Source organism: Rhinoderma darwinii, chromosome 7, assembly GCF_050947455.1.
Source record: "Rhinoderma darwinii isolate aRhiDar2 chromosome 7, aRhiDar2.hap1, whole genome shotgun sequence".
Classification (NCBI taxonomy): domain Eukaryota; kingdom Metazoa; phylum Chordata; class Amphibia; order Anura; family Rhinodermatidae; genus Rhinoderma; species Rhinoderma darwinii.
In genome coordinates this window covers 58,137,961-58,155,116 of record NC_134693.1, presented here as the reverse complement: position 1 = coordinate 58,155,116, position 17,156 = coordinate 58,137,961, and the positions used below count along the sequence as shown (strand labels likewise).

General features: G+C 45.9%; 1 protein-coding gene across 6 annotated transcripts in view; it reads right to left on the bottom strand.

The window, feature by feature from the left end:
* KCNT2 (potassium sodium-activated channel subfamily T member 2) overlaps positions 1-17,156 on the bottom strand; it is a 675,220-nt gene that overhangs the window by 99,220 nt on the left and 558,844 nt on the right. For all 6 annotated transcript variants that reach the window (XM_075833425.1, XM_075833427.1, XM_075833430.1 and 3 more), the window contains 2 exons: positions 8,061-8,172; positions 2,610-2,711 (listed from right to left, as the gene is read on the bottom strand). In XM_075833425.1, coding sequence (XP_075689540.1) covers positions 2,610-2,711; positions 8,061-8,172 — 214 coding nt within the window. The remainder of the gene's footprint in view (positions 1-2,609; positions 2,712-8,060; positions 8,173-17,156) is intronic.

The following is a 17,156-nucleotide window of genomic DNA, read 5'->3' as shown; positions in this document are numbered from 1 at the left end:
GCGACGGCGTACAACTTGGCGACGGTCCCTACGCTCAATATGTGTACGACAGACAACACAAGACAAGGGTACACAGAAGCAAAGGGAAGTGGAGCAGTTGCCCATGGCAACACTGTGAGCAACAGGAGTAGTGAACGAGCCGAGTTAAACCAGAAGTGTATGTGGTAGCAAAAGCAGAGCAGGAGAATAGTCAGTCAAGCCAGGGAAAATGTGAAGTAGAGGTCAATGGTAATAGCAGGAACAGCAGAGCCAAGAAACAGGAGAATCACAGGCAAAGGACAAGCAGCAAATGAAGGTATAAATAGACCAAGGGCGGGAGATAGAACCGTCTGGCCAGGCTGTGATAGGCTCTCCCACTCCTCAGCCTACCAGCCTGAGTGGTAACAGATCGAGTCACTCTAGCAGACCTAGGAACAGATGCAGGCTGATTAACCACGAGCGTTGACACAGAAGCTGTGTCTGGAGAATCCTTTACAGTACCCCCCCTTTTATGAGGGGCCATTGGACCCTTCCTAGGTGGACCTGGCTTGTTGGGGAACCGAAGATGGAACTTCCTGAGCAATAACCCGGCGTGAACATCCCGGGTGGGTACCCAAGTCCTCTCCTCAGGTCCGTATCCTCTCCAATGGACCAGGTACTGCAGGGAGCCTTGGACCATCCTGCTGTCCACAATCTTGGCCACCTCGAAGTCTACCCCTTCAGGAGTGAGAACAAGGACGGGAGATTTCGTCAAGATAGCCAAGGACGGGGAGCAGCGTTTCAGGAGGGAGGCATGGAACACGTTGTGTATTTGAAAAGACGAGGGTAACTCCAGCCGTAAGGAGACAGAGTTAAGGACCTCAATGACCTTGTACGGCCCTATATACCGGGGAGCAAATTTTTGGGACGGAACTTTAAGGCGCAAATTTTTTGAAGACAGCCACACTAGATCTCCGACCACAAACAGGGGGTTAGTAGAACGTCTTTTATCTTCCTGAGTCTTTTGGATCCTCTGGGATGCCTCAACTTTCTTCTGAACCTAGGCCCAGACAGTGCACAGTTCCCGATGAACGACATCTACCTCGGGATTGTTGGAACCACCAGGTGAAACGGAGGAGAACCGTGGATTAAACCCAAAATTACAGAAAAAGGGGGAGACCCGCGACGAGTTACTGACTCGGTTATTAAGGGAAAATTTGGCGAGGGGAATGAAGGAGACCCAATCATCTTGACAGTCAGAGATAAAACACCTTAAATATTGTTCTAGAGACTTATTAGTCCTCTCAGTTTGGCCATTAGTTTCAGGATGGAAGGCCGAGGAGAAGGACAGATCAATCTCCAGCTTCTTACAGAAAGCTCTCCAAAACAATGAAACAAATTGTACCCCTCTGTCAGAAACAATATTGACAGGAACCCCATGGAGACGCAGTATGTGTTTGACAAACAAGGTAGCTAGCATCTTGGCATTGGGTAGTTTCTTGAGGGGCACAAAGTGGCACATCTTACTGAAGCGGTCTACTACGACCCACACCACCGACTTGCCTTGGGATGGAGGCAGATCGGTGATAAAATCCATGGAGATATGGGTCCAAGGTCTCTGGGGAATGGGCAAAGAACATAGCAAGCCTGCTGGTTGGGACCTGGGAGTCTTGGACCTAGCACAAATTTCACAAGTGGCAACGTAGGCCTTAACGTCTTTAAGCAACCCAGGCAACCAATAGGTTCTAGAAATTAGGTGCTTGGTACCCAGGATGCCTGGATGGCCAGATAGTGCAGAGTCATGATTCTCCCTGAGTACCCTTAGCCGGAATTGCATGGGAACAAACAGCTTGTTCTCAGGAAGGTTCTCGAGAGCTGAACCTTGATGAGCCGCAATTTCGGAGACTAAGTCAGAATCAACAGAGAATATGATTATACCTGGCTGTTATGAATTCCATTCTTAACGGAGCCATGGCAGGTATGACAGACAGGTATTCTGTTATCAAAGGAGTACCAAAGAATCCAGATGGAACCCATTGACTTATAATGGAGTCCAGCAGGTTTCCATTGGGGTTGCTGTGTTTTGGACATCAAGAATAGTGCTATAGAGTAGACTATTCTTGCCGTCAAAAACTCCAGAACTCAGACGTAACATAATGCTGATGTGCTAATTCTGTTTTATTGTTAATTGTTAGGCCATGTTCACATCCAATTTTCACAATAAGTGCTTGTATACTGCTGAAAAGGATGCAACTGTACACCAACTTTGTGTCAAAGGTATTCAGTTGTATACAATCGGTTTCTGTTTCAGATGGATTCCAGGGTATACTGTGCACATGGATTAAAAACAAATATTAAAATAAAATGGTACAGTATACTTTTTTGCAGTACAGAATAGAGTAGTCGCCTACGCATTTTAGTACCTTAAAGAAAAAGTATCCAGATGTTAACCCGTTAAATGTATCTTAAAGGACACTCCTTTACCATACATCTACCTTATAGGAATCTATGGGTACATTACGGTACACATCTGTAAAAAAATAATAATTTGCAGACATGTGTGAACAGTGGCTTATTTCCAGATAATATAAATTGTCTAAAATAACACTGGTCATATGTTATAAATGATTTTTACCTATGACATACTGTACCTGATATAACAATGTATCTAACATGCTGATACTGAATACTCTTCCTGCAGCGAAAGGAAGGCGAAACATGAACGCCAGATTAGAGCCTCGCTCTCTCTCCTTCTGAAAAAAGAAAAGTGGGAAAAAAAATTGAGCTTACAGTATGGAAGAGAGAATCACATTATTAGTGGGATCAATCAGTTTAATTCACTTTCCTCTCATATGTCATCATACAAAAATAGCAGCTGGAGTCTAAAGTTGGATGTAGCAACTACAGTCAGCTGGTGAAATACTGTATTTTGTTAAAAGGTCTGCTAAGCAAATCAGGCAGAATCTGAAATTTCTGCAAACATGCACATTACTATCAGAAAGCTCCTGGTACATTTCTGACCTTACATTATAAAATATATGCAATATACTATTATATTCACTAAGGGACTAAGATGGCATTTCTTTATTAATAGGTTCTCCACCTACATAAATTTATCTCGTTTAATAACATAAACTAAAATGAGAAATTAATTATTTAAAGCTTCCTTTCTATGATGACAAATGATTGACCTGTGATATAAACTTCTGAACAACATTAAAGGGTAACTAAATGTTCAACAAACTTCTGACTTGTCATAGTGACATGTCAGAAGTTTTGATTGGTGAGGGTCTGAGCACTGAGACCCCCACTAATCGCTAAAATGAAGCTGCGCAAGTGCTCGTATGAGCGCTCAGCCGCTACGTTTCTGTTCGGCTTTTTCCGGAAAGCCGATGTATCGGAGTACGGGCTCATAGACTTTCTATTGAGTCCGTACAACACTACATTGATTTCCGCAAAAAAACAAACAGAAACTAAGCGACAGAGCGCACACACACGTGCACTTCTGCGCTTCGTTTTAGCGATTGGTGGGGGTCTCAGTGCTCGGACCCCCACCAATCAACCAATGTTGAACGTTAGCTACCTTTTAAACCCACTTAAGCTCTAGGCTTTAAACTCCTAAAGAGAAAGACATATGTATTACACTATAGGACTAGAAAAAAGTGACATTCAACTGAATATTCAAAGAAGAATATGGCTGCATACATACTTCATTCCATTCTTTCATTTGTCCTTAATGGGAATGGAACCCAACTCAGAGGAGAAGGGTAACATTTCCAAAAACTTCCTCTGAAATTTCCACACGCAAGTTTGTATGCAGCCTAATTTATAATATACCATAGTCAACATAGGGTGACATGTGTACACATCCCAGCTTTCAGACAGACAAAAAAGGGACACAATGTTATACAGCTAGGAAAAAAGACGCCTTGAGGCGATCTAATTACACAATTCACAGTACAGAGAGCAGTCTAGTGATCTTTTTATTTGTCGGCCTGTAACTATGACAAGGGGGCATTCGCTACATCTAGAGGAAAGAAGGTTGCATCATCATTGACTGTGTATTCTTACTCTTAGAGCGGTGAGACTATGGAACTACAATATCTCCGACAGGATATTTTCATGGTTGATTCATTGGACAAGTTTAAGAGGGACCTGGATGCCTTTCTTGAAAGGTATAATATCACAAGTCATATAAACTAGATAGCTGGAGACGGGTCGTTGATCCAGGGATTTATTTGGATTGGTATATTTGGAGAAGGAAGGGAATTTTCCCCGTTGAAACGACTCATTTAAGAGTTTTTTTGGCTTCAAGCTACAAGGCGAAAAAAAAGTGATAGCCACAGGAATAGCCATATGCCTTCAAATATAGTTATAGCCAGAGGACTCACAAAAACAGAGCATGTCCAACCATACAAGGTGCCAGCAACACGCCTTACCATACAACATGCCACGTGCTTTACCATACAAAGTGCAGACACATGTCTCCCATATACAGTGTAGACACTGTGGTAGGAGGTATAAAAAATGCCTACCACAGGCCCTCATGGACAGTGCCTGACACATGCCTCCATAATTGCTAGCCGCATGCCCTGCACATTGAGTAAAGCCACATGCCACTTTTTGTCTACATTCCCCCATCCCTTATGTAGAATACTCTCCTCCTCCAAGCTCCAGTATCCTCCTGCAGACCTCTTGGTGATGGGTCTCTGGCTCATGGGCCCTTTTGGGACTCGATGGAACAGGAGAGGAAACTCTGAAGACAACTTGACCGGGCCCAAAATTTGGGTGTTAGGGTAACATACCTTAGCCCAAAGAGGTATATAGAGGTCGTAAGGAGTATCGGTACTAATGTGGGAGCCACATATGGAGATGCTATATGGATATATATATATATATATATATATATATATATATATATATATAAAATTAATTTATTTTAAACTAATCAACCCATTAAACTGATAATGCAGCCCTTCTGCCATTATTTCAAGATTTCTGTCCTAATTGCAACTATTGTAAATGCTGTATTGGACAACCACATAAGGTTTATCACACTGAATAACTGATATTATATGCATATGCACTGTATGTAGATTTATAATATTGCTGCTATAAAAAAATTCTACTCTATGAACAGCCTAAAACAGTAATTAACACCAGTATAGTAAAATTTGGCCATTGACATATCATTTCCTGTTTATATTCTATTATCACATAATCCCGCAAGTCATGCGAGAATGTCAAAAGGCTTGTTTAGTTGTGGTGACTTAAATTTTTAGCTGTAATTAAAACCGGAAATTACTAGACCTTCAATGTGATTTATCTGCTGATGATTTTCTCCAAAAGCATCTTGACATCAAGCAACAGATGGGAAAATAAATGTTAAACTCTCCAGTCCATTAGCCATCTAGCTATTTCATTACACATTTGGATAAATAATTAATTAGACAAATTTAGATCGCCTTCAAACCAGTTTAATTGCTTGTAAATCAAAGATGTGGTTGAGTATAATGAAAAAAATAAATAAATAGTATATGGACCCTCGTTAATATTTGATGAACTAATTCACATTCTGCTGCTTCATAAACAGCTTGTTTTATAGCTGGATTCATTTCTTAAACCAACTATTAAACAATTACCTATTGATGCTGTATTTCAAGGAACAAAAGCAATTATTAAAAGGGTGGTATATTGCCTATAAATCCCTCTGAACAAATTCCTTAGAGTGGGGCACTTCACACTAGTTCTCTATTCTATTTTAACCCTTTCAGGACCAGACTAATTTTCATTTTTATGCTTTTATTTTTTCCTCCTCGTCTTCAAAAAGTCATAACTTTTTTATATTTTCATTGACACAGCCATATGAGGGCTTAATTTTTACTGGACAAATTGTGCTTTCTAATTGCACTATTTAATATTATGTGTGATGTACTGGGAAGCTGGAAAAAAAATCAGAATAAGGTGGAATTTAAAGAGGCTCTGTCACCAGATTCTCAAATCCCTATCTCCTATTGCATGTGATCGGCGCTGCAATGTAGATAACAGTAACATTTTTTTTTTTAAAAAACGTTCATTTTTGGCCAAGTTATGAGCTATTTTATATTTATGCAAATGAGCTTTGAAATGGACAACTGGGCGTTTTTTTTTTTTTCGTTATGTCCAACTGGGCGTGTATTGTGTTTTTAACTGGGCGTGTATATGTGTATGACGCTGACCAATCAGTGACCAGTCAGTGTCATACACTCCTCAACATCTGCACGCTCCTCTCCTGAAATATTCTGTGCTGCTGTGAACTCTGCTAATGAACATACAGACAAGCAGTAGAAGACTGACTAAGGGCTGAGCATTTCATTGAATTCAGTCTTCTACTGCTTGTCTGTATGTTCATTACCCTGCACATAAACCAATCACGTTCTCCGAATATTCACAGCGCAACCAATCTGAAAGTTTACAGTGCTTGGGAATAAGTGACAGGGGCAGAAGAGGATGGAGGCGCAGCCTTATATAGCAGATTGAGCGGGTTCCCCAGCAGCATTTAAAAAAAACAGGATCCTGACCTGTCCACAGAGTTTAAGGCAGCACAGAGTATTTCAGGAGCCGCGTTCTGCTCCCGTAGGTAAACGGGGTAGCAACGCTGCGAAGACCGCACAGAGAATTCACCGGCGGTCAGGATAGAACGTAGCAGCTAAAATGAGGGGAACACACCCAGCTGCTAAGTGAGACACAGCAGGGCGCACTTCCAACACAACCGTGCTGTTAGCTATACAGCTGACGGCTGTCAGCCGTGCAGTAGGATCTTGTGCGGGGTGGTGACTTGCCAATCATGTGAAGGTGTTATTGAGGACAGGAGTGGAGGAGAGGTAACAGCCTGAGAGCTACGTAATGGTAAGAGCAGAGTTCACAGCAGCACAGAATATTTCAGGAGAGGAGCGTGCAGAGGTTGAGGAGTGTATGACACTGACTGGTCACTGATTGGTCAGCGTCATACACATAAACACGCCCAGTTAAAAACACAATACACGCCCAGTTGGACATAACGAAAAAAAAAATGCCCAGTTGTCCATTTCAAACCTCATTTGCATATATATAAAATGGTCATAACTTGGCCAAAAATGAACTTTTAAAAAAAAAAACTTTGCTGTTATCTACATTGCAGCGCCGATCACATGCTATAGGAGATAGGGGTTTGAGAATATGGTGACAGAGCCTCTTTAAAAAAGAAACACAGCAGTTGTGCAATTTCTTATGGGATTTGTTTGTCGGATACAGGGATACCTAATGTGTTCATGTTTATTTTTGTTTATTTATTTTTACATGTGATCTAGGGAAAAGGGGGTGATTTGAATTTGTATATATTTTTTATATATTTTTTTTTTACATTTGTTACTTTTTTTAAACTTTTTTTTAGCCCCCCCTAGGGGGCTTGAACCTGTGATCATTAGATCGCTTATGCCATAGACTGCAATATTACAGTATTCCAGTATATGACAAAATCAGTGCATTGCTATTGAGACCTGACACAGGCAGAACTCAATAGCAATATTCCTATAGAAGAGCTCGGAGCGTTCAGAAGGCTCCCGGCTGCCACAGGATCTCACCGCGCAGGTGTCGGTGACCGGCCCTAAGTAGAAAGAAGTGAAAGTAAAAAAAACCTCAGATATCGGTGGTCACATCTGACCATGGCATTTGAGGGGTTAAATGCTTGTGATCAGAGATGTCTCTGATCTCAAGCATTGCCGCTAGGTCCCTGCTGTATAACATAACAGAGACCCGGCAACTATGGCGCCCGCTCAGCTTCTGAGCGGGTACCATTTTAAAATAAACCCTTTCCCAATGTAAATATTAGCGACGGGAAAGGGTTAAAGGCTAGGTACAATTTTACAACCAATTTTTTACTGATTTAATGCATTAACAAATTAAAAATAGAACAACTTTGCAAATAGTCTTTGCAAATAATAAACTGAAAACCATAGAAAACAAAGCCTTTGGTAGATTGTATATATCTGTTCTACAGAAGCGGTAGAGCCTTTCTCAGACATATGTACTGTGTATAAACGACTTAAATGTTGGTTAAATGTGCTATCATTTCATTGACTTACCTTTTCAAGCTTAGAAAGAGCTAAAGAATAACAGTCCTTAGCCCTAAACTGCATGAATCGCATATTTGCTGGATGTGTTAGTTCTGTGATGATGCTGAGACTTGAGAATAACCTAAGAAAAATAAAGTATTTTTAATTTATATAAATATATTATAAAACTTAGATATACTTGGTGTCCTAGAAATGTTTTGTGTCAGTCATATTTTGATTCTCTGCTAAATGCAACTGTATAAGAATCCAGTTTGATAGGCCACAAGACAATAGTCTTCATTACTTTGCAATATTAATTACTTTGCTGATGAAAATATTTAACATTGTGGCCTATAATGCAGTTTATGTATTCTACCTGATTAGAGATGAGCGAACCGGGACAACCGAACCCGGTTTCGGTCCGAACTTCAGGAAAAGTTCGGTTCGCAGCGAATCCGAACTTTACAGGGTTCGGCCGAACCCGTTTTGACCGAACCCGGCTACATTTTGGCGCCTGCCACATGTTACATCTAAAATGGAGGATTACAGAAGATCACCTGACATCAGGCTACCACATAATGCCTTGCAAACGGCTCTCCCAGCCAATCGGGAGGCAGCATAGGGGCGGGCTCAAGCCTGCAATAAAAGTCTATGCACGGAGCTCAGCGGCCATTTTACAGACAGGAGCTGTAGGGATAGCATCTCTGTGCAGTAAGGGAAAGCTTTAGGAATCTAAAAGGCAGGAATTCAGAAATCGAAGGGGCTCATCCACTACTCACTACTCAGCCAGTGTGTGAATACGCTTTTATAAGGGGCTCATCCCCATTGCATCCAACTTGCAATACAGGCAGCCTTTGTAGTAGTGGTAGTAGTAGTACTACAAGGCCCAGCATTCCCTGAGTGCACTGCAGCGAGGCTGATTGAAATTCTCATTCATTGCCATTTGCCAAGCCAGTGTCCGTGTGTGAATACGCTTTTAAAAGGGGCTCATCCCTGGAATAACAATCCAACTTGCCATACAGGCAGCCTAGAAGTACTACAACGCCCAGCATTCCCTGAGTGCACTGCAGCGAGGCTGATTGAAATTCTCATTCATTGCCATTTGCCAAGCCAGTGTCCGTGTGTGAATACGCTTTTAGAAGGGGCTCATCTCCATTGCATCCAACTTGCAATACAGGCAGCCTTTGTAGTAGTGGTAGTAGTAGTACTACAAGGCCCAGCATTCCCTGAGTGCACTGCAGCGAGGCTGATTGAAATTCTCATTCATTGCCATTTGCCAAGCCAGTGTCCGTGTGTGAATACGCTTTTAAAAGGGGCTCATCCCTGGCCGTTATTAACAGGAATAACAATCCAACTTGCCATACAGGCAACCTAGAAGTACTACAAGGCCCAGCATTCCCTGAGTGCACTGCAGCGAGGCTGATTGAAATTCTCATTCATTGCCATTTGCCAAGCCAGTGTCCGTGTGTGAATACGCTTTTAAAAGGGGCTCATCCCTGGCCGTTATTAACAGGATAACAATCCAACTTGCCATACAGGCAGCCTAGTAGTACTACAAGGCCCAGCATTCCCTGAGTGCACTGCAGCGAGGCTGATTGAAATTCTCATTCATTGCCATTTGCCAAGCCAGTGTCCGTGTGTGAATACGCTTTTAAAAGGGGCTCATCCCTGGCCGTTATTAACAGGAATAACAATCCAACTTGCCATACAGGCAGCCTAGAAGTACTACAAGGCCCAGCATTCCCTGAGTGCACTGCCGCGAGGCTGATTGAAATTCTCATTCATTGCCATTTGCCAAGCCAGTGTCCGTGTGTGAATACGCTTTTAAAAGGGGCTCATCCCTGGCCGTTATTAACAGGATAACAATCCAACTTGCCATACAGGCAGCCTAGAAGTACTACAAGGCCCAGCATTCCCTGAGTGCACTGCAGCGAGGCTGATTGAAATTCTCATTCATTGCCATTTGCCAAGCCAGTGTCCGTGTGTGAATACGCTTTTAAAAGGGGCTCATCCCTGGCCGTTATTAACAGGAATAACAATCCAACTTGCCATACAGGCAGCCTAGAAGTACTACAAGGCCCAGCATTCCCTGAGTGCACTGCCGCGAGGCTGATTGAAATTCTCATTCATTGCCATTTGCCAAGCCAGTGTCCGTGTGTGAATACGCTTTTAAAAGGGGCTCATCCCTGGCCGTTATTAACAGGATAACAATCCAACTTGCCATACAGGCAGCCTAGTAGTACTACAAGGCCCAGCATTCCCTGAGTGCACTGCAGCGAGGCTGATTGAAATTCTCATTCATTGCCATTTGCCAAGCCAGTGTCCGTGTGTGAATACGCTTTTAAAAGGGGCTCATCCCTGGCCGTTATTAACAGGAATAACAATCCAACTTGCCATACAGGCAGCCTAGTAGTACTACAAGGCCCAGCATTCCCTGAGTGCACTGCAGCGAGGCTGATTGAAATTCTCATTCATTGCCATTTGCCAAGCCAGTGTCCGTGTGTGAATACGCTTTTAAAAGGGGCTCATCCCTGGCCGTTATTAACAGGATAACAATCCAACTTGCCATACAGGCAGCCTAGTAGTACTACAAGGCCCAGCATTCCCTGAGTGCACTGCAGCGAGGCTGATTGAAATTCTCATTCATTGCCATTTGCCAAGCCAGTGTCCGTGTGTGAATACGCTTTTAAAAGGGGCTCATCCCTGGCCGTTATTAACAGGAATAACAATCCAACTTGCCATACAGGCAGCCTAGTAGTACTACAAGGCCCAGCATTCCCTGAGTGCACTGCAGCGAGGCTGATTGAAATTCTCATTCATTGCCATTTGCCAAGCCAGTGTCCGTGTGTGAATACGCTTTTAAAAGGGGCTCATCCCTGGCCGTTATTAACAGGATAACAATCCAACTTGCCATACAGGCAGCCTAGTAGTACTACAAGGCCCAGCATTCCCTGAGTGCACTGCAGCGAGGCTGATTGAAATTCTCATTCATTGCCATTTGCCAAGCCAGTGTCCGTGTGTGAATACGCTTTTAAAAGGGGCTCATCCCTGGCCGTTATTAACAGGAATAACAATCCAACTTGCCATACAGGCAGCCTAGTAGTACTACAAGACCCAGCATTCCCTGAGTGCACTGCAGCGAGGCTGATTGAAATTCTCATTCATTGCCATTTGCCAAGCCAGTGACCGTGTGTGAATACGCTTTTAAAAGGGGCTCATCCCTGGCCGTTATTAACAGGAATAACAATCCAACTTGCCATACAGGCAGCCTAGTAGTACTACAAGGCCAAGCATTCCCTGAGTGCACTGCCGCGAGGCTGATTGAAATTCTCATTCATTGCCATTTGCCAAGCCAGTGTCCGTGTGTGAATACGCTTTTAAAAGGGGCTCATCCCTGGCCGTTATTAACAGGAATAACAATCCAACTTGCCATACAGGCAGCCTAGAAGTACTACAAGGCCCAGCATTCCCTGAGTGCACTGCCACGAGGCTGATTGAAATTCTCATTCATTGCCATTTGCCAAACCAGTGTCCGTGTGTGAATACGCTTTTAAAAGGGGCTCATCCCTGGCTGTTATTAACAGGAATAACAATCGAACTTGCCATACAGGCAGCCTAGAAGTACTACAAGGCCCAGCATTCCCTGAGTGCACTGCCGCGAGGCTGATTGAAATTCTCATTCATTGCCATTTGCCAAGCCAGTGTCCGTGTGTGAATACGCTTTTAAAAGGGGCTCATCCCTGGCCGTTATTAACAGGATAACAATCCAACTTGCCATACAGGCAGCCTAGTAGTACTACAAGGCCCAGCATTCCCTGAGTGCACTGCAGCGAGGCTGATTGAAATTCTCATTTATTGCCATTTGCCAAGCCAGTGTCCGTGTGTGAATACGCTTTTAAAAGGGGCTCATCCCTGGCCGTTATTAACAGGAATAACAATCCAACTTGCCATACAGGCAGCCTAGTAGTACTACAAGGCCCAGCATTCCCTGAGTGCACTGCAGCGAGGCTGATTGAAATTCTCATTCATTGCCATTTGCCAAGCCAGTGTCCGTGTGTGAATACGCTTTTAAAAGGGGCTCATCCCTGGCCGTTATTAACAGGAATAACAATCCAACTTGCCATACAGGCAGCCTAGTAGTACTACAACGCCCAGCATTCCCTGAGTGCACTGCAGCGAGGCTGATTGAAATTCTCATTCATTGCCATTTGCCAAGCCAGTGTCAGTGTGTGAATACGCTTTTAGAAGGGGCTCTGAAATGTCTGGGGAAAAAAAGGTTGTGAAAGGACGGGGTAGAGCAAGAAACACCCATGCCGTCTCCTCTTCCAGTCCAAATGTTGGATCTGTTGGTGCCAGACCCAGTAGCAGCATTTGTGGCACAAGACATGTGCCCAGTTCCACTAGTAGCAGCTGCCATGTGCCTGCTCGTAGTAGTATCAGCAAGCCAGACTTGTCCATCTCCTCCGGTGGGCGGGTTACTTTAGACAATACGGCCATTGTGGACTGGTTGGCTGGCTCGCGGTCATCTCAGCAGGAAGACTCTGACGATCTGGCTTCAAGCCAGGTTTCGTTGGATTCCAGATCTTCTACAGTTCCTTGGCACGGTGACAGTAGTAATGTAGGTATTTCTAGCGTTTCCATTCCATCATCTATGTCTTCGCTCCCCCTTCCTAGCGGGAAGCCATCTTTCCTGAGAGTCCTAAGAGACATCTCCTCGGGTGCGAAGGAAGATACTGAACAACATAGTGATGATGATGATTTGTTTTCCGCGAGTCAGCCAACGGAGTGTGTTGCGGCGGTGGTGGAGGTGGAAGCGGTGACCGAGACGCATAGCTGCGGTAATGGGGGTGTTGGTGGTGGTAGCCGTGGTGGCAGACGCAGTAATGAGGGGGGGCATGGAGCCCGCCATGATGTCACATCACATTCACAACACAGTGACAGAAGTGGCGGGGATGATAAGGAAGGCTATGATGATGATGTTGTTTTAGACAGGACGTGGGAACCAGGTGACGAGGTGATGACGGCGTCAGAGGAGGAGGGTAGTAGTGGCGGCACTGGATGTGATAAACAGCCAAGCCGAGGTAGGGGCAGAAGTCAATCTGCAAAACGTTGCAGCGGTAGGGTCAGCTCAGGAGCCGGTGACGGCGACACAGATGCTGGTGTAGGCTGCCGAAAAAAGCCTGCCAGACAAGGGGCAAGCTCGGGTGGTTGTGGTGGTGGTGGTGGTGGTGGTGGACGTGGTACTAACTCTTTACGGTACTCTGCCGTGTGGCAATTTTTCTGTACCTTCCCGGAGGAGGAAAACATGGCACAGTGCCGTATCTGCAAGCAGAAAGTAAGGCGTGGGCAGGGCAGCAATGTAGGAACTACTGCTCTACGTAAACACATGGAACGGCATCACAAGGCCATGTGGGACAATCAACATGCCCCACCATCATGTACATCTAATGAAGACCCCTCTTCCGCTGCTGCTGCTGCTCCGAGTCCCTGTCATCTAAGTAGTAGCCAGGCCTTATCCACCATGTCGTTGTCATCATCATCATCTAGTGCTCCTCCTATGTCCCGTCAGTTATCCATTACGGAATCGTTGTCCAATAAGCAACAATATATACCCAGTCATCCACTTGTCGTGCAGCTTAATTCACACCTGGCTAAGTTGTTGGTGGTGCAGTCGCTGCCGTACCACCTGGTCGACTCCGCCGGCTTCAAGCAATTGATGGCGTGCGCTCAGCCTAGGTGGCGAATACCTAGCTGACATTACTTCTCCAAAACAGCTGTCCCTGCCTTGCACAAGCGATGATTCAGCAAAGGATGGAGGAAGGATCACATCTGGCTATGGATGTTGAGGAGGAGGAGGAGGAAACAGGACCTGAAGAGGAGCTGGATTTGGAGATGGAATCACAGGAAGGGATAGGGGACGAGGCAGCCGCACAACATGACAGTGATGGTGGTGATGACGAGTCTGACGACGACCTTGATGATGGACAACCATGGCAGTATGGGGCGGAGATGGAACCAACCGGGCCCTCTGAAACGCTGGCCAGGATGGCGAGCTGTATGCTTCGTTACTTGCGCGCTGACTGTCGTATTGTTAGCATGAAGCAAAGAGATGACTACTGGATAGCCACACTTTTAGACCCTCGGTATAAAGCCAGAATGGGGGAGTTTTTTGCGCCTTCCGAGAGGGAGGCAAAATTGGCTTATTATAGAGAGAAGCTATGCAGCCAGCTTGTCACGGCTTTCAAACGGCAAACACCCGCTGCAAGCATGTCTGACCGGGGGGCCACTCTCCGCTCCCCACTGTCTCATCGTTCCACCGCCTCTGGCAGAGCTACCTCTGCAATAGGCGGCAGCCGTGGCAGCAGCGGCAGCAGCAGCAGCAGCAGTCAATTCAGTTTGGAAAATATGATGACAACATTTTTACATCCAATACCCCGACCTGACACACATCGTAGTACTAGTCACCAAAGGGATGTTCACCATCTCCAGTGCAGCACCTAAACAACCAGGTTCACTCGTACCTGGACTGTGCCCTTTCTCCGTCAGAAATGCTGATCCCAGACCCCATGGACTTCTGGGTCAGCAGATTGGATCATTGGCAAGAACTGGCCCAGTTTGCCATGGGTGTACTGTCTTGTCCACCCTCCAGTGTAGCGTCAGAGAGGGTATTCAGCGCGGCAGGGGGCTTCGTCACCCCTAAGCGAACAAGATTGTCCGCCAACAGCTTGGAAAATCTCACGTTTCTGAAAATGAATCAAGCGTGGATCGGTGAGGATTTTAAAACCCCTGTGCCTGATGCCACTGATTAGATCTGACATTGCTGCTGCTGCTGCCGCCTGCTACTGCCGCCTGCTACTACGGGATTCTGTCCTGTCCACTCTTTTTTTAATGTGCCGCTGTTGGTGCTGCAGCTGCTACTACTTCTACCACCAATCCACCCCAGTGCCGTCTGCTACAAGCTGGCCTGCCCCACCAGAGGGCTTTGTCCTGTGACTCTTCAGTCTCTTTTTTTAATGTGCTGCTACTACTGCTACTACTGCTTGCACCCTTGCTGTCTGTGTTGGCTAGTACCTCTACTACCACCAATACACCTACACTGCCATCTGCTACAAGCAGGCCTGAGGCCTGCCCCACTACAGGGCTTTGTCCTCCTGTGACTGTCCAGTCTCTTTTTTTTAATGTGCTGCTACTACTGCTACTACTGCTTGCACCCTTGCTGTCTGTGTTGGCTACCTCGACTACTACCACCAATACACCTCCACTGCCGCCCGTCTGCAACAAGCAGGCCTGAGGCCTGCCCCACCACAGGGCTTTGTCCTCCTCTGACTGTCCAGTCTCTTTTTTTAATGTGCTGCTACTACTGCTTGCACCCTTGCTGTCTGTGTTGGCTACCTCGACTACTACCACCAATACACCTCCACTGCCGCCCGTCTGCTACAAGCAGGCCTGAGGCCTGCCCCACCACAGGGCTTTGTCCTCCTGTGACTGTCCAGTCTCTTTTTTTTTAATGTGCTGCTACTACTGCTACTACTGCTTGCACCCTTGCTGTCTGTGTTGGCTACCTCGACTACTACCACCAATACACCTCCACTGTCGCCCGTCTGCTACAAGCAGGCCTGCCCCACCACAGGGCTTTGTCCTGTGACTGTCGTCCAGTATCTTTTAATGTGCTGCTACTACTGCTACTACTGCTTGCACCCTTGCTGTCTGTGTTGGCTACCTCTACTACCACCAATACACCTACACTGCCGTCTGCTACAAGCAGGCCTGAGGCCTGCCCCACCACAGGGCTTTGTCCTCCTGTGACTGTCCAGTCTCTTTTTTTAATGTGCTGCTACTACTGCTACTACTGCTTGCACCCTTGCTGTCTGTGTTGGCTACCTCGACTACTACCACCAATACACCTCCACTGCCGCCCGTCTGCTACGAGCAGGCCTGAGGCCTGCCCCACCACAGGACTTTGTCCTCCTCTGACTGTCCAGTCTCTTTTTTTAATGTGCTGCTTCTACTGCTACTACTGCTTGCACCCTTGCTGTCTGTGTTGGCTACCTCGACTACTACCACCAATACACCTCCACTGCCGCCCGTCTGCTACAAGCAGGCCTGAGGCCTGCCCCACCACAGGGCTTTGTCCTCCTGTGACTGTCCAGTCTCTTTTTTTAATGTGCTACTACTACTACTACTACCACCCTTGCTGTCTGTGTTGGCTACCTCTACTACCACCAATACACCTCCACTGCCGCCCGTCCGCTACAAGCAGGCCTACCCCACCACAGGGCTTTGTCCTGTGACTGTCGTCCAGTCTCTTTTTTTAATGTGCTGCTGCTACTACCAGTCTACCACCCTTGCTGTCTGTGTTGGCTAGTCTACCTCTACTACCACCAATACACCTCCACTGCCGTCTGCTACAAGCAGGCCTGAGGCCTGCCCCACTACAGGGCTTTGTCCTCCTGTGACTGTCCAGTCTCTTTTTTTTAATGTGCTGCTACTACTGCTACTACTGCTTGCACCCTTGCTGTCTGTGTTGGCTAGTACCTCTACTACCACCAATACACCTACACTGCCGCCCGTCTGCTACAAGCAGGCCTACCCCACCACAGGGCTATGTCCTGTGACTGTAGTCCAGTCTCTTTTTTTAATGTGCTGCTGCTACTACCAGTCTACCACCCTTGCTGTCTGTGTTGGCTAGTCTACCTCTACTACCACCAATACACCTCCACTGCCGTCTGCTACAAGCAGACCTGAGGCCTGCCCCACCACAGGGCTATGTCCTCCTGTGACTGTCCAGTCTCTTTTTTTAATGTGCTGCTACTACTGCTACTACTGCTTGCACCCTTGCTGTCTGTGTTGGCTACCTCGACTACTACCACCAATACACCTCCACTGCCGCCCGTCTGCTACAAGCAGGCCTGCCCCACCACAGGGCTTTGTCCTGTGACTGTCGTCCAGTGTCTTTTAATGTGCTGCTACTACTCACCCTTGCCAATAAAAAGGGTCAATTTTTGGAGGGCTTGTGAAAAGCCATTGCTTGTTGCTTTTACATCCATGTATGGAAGAACCCCGGCAGGCATCTGCCAATAAAAAGGGTCAATTTTTGGAGGGCTTGTGAAAAGCCATTGCTTGTTG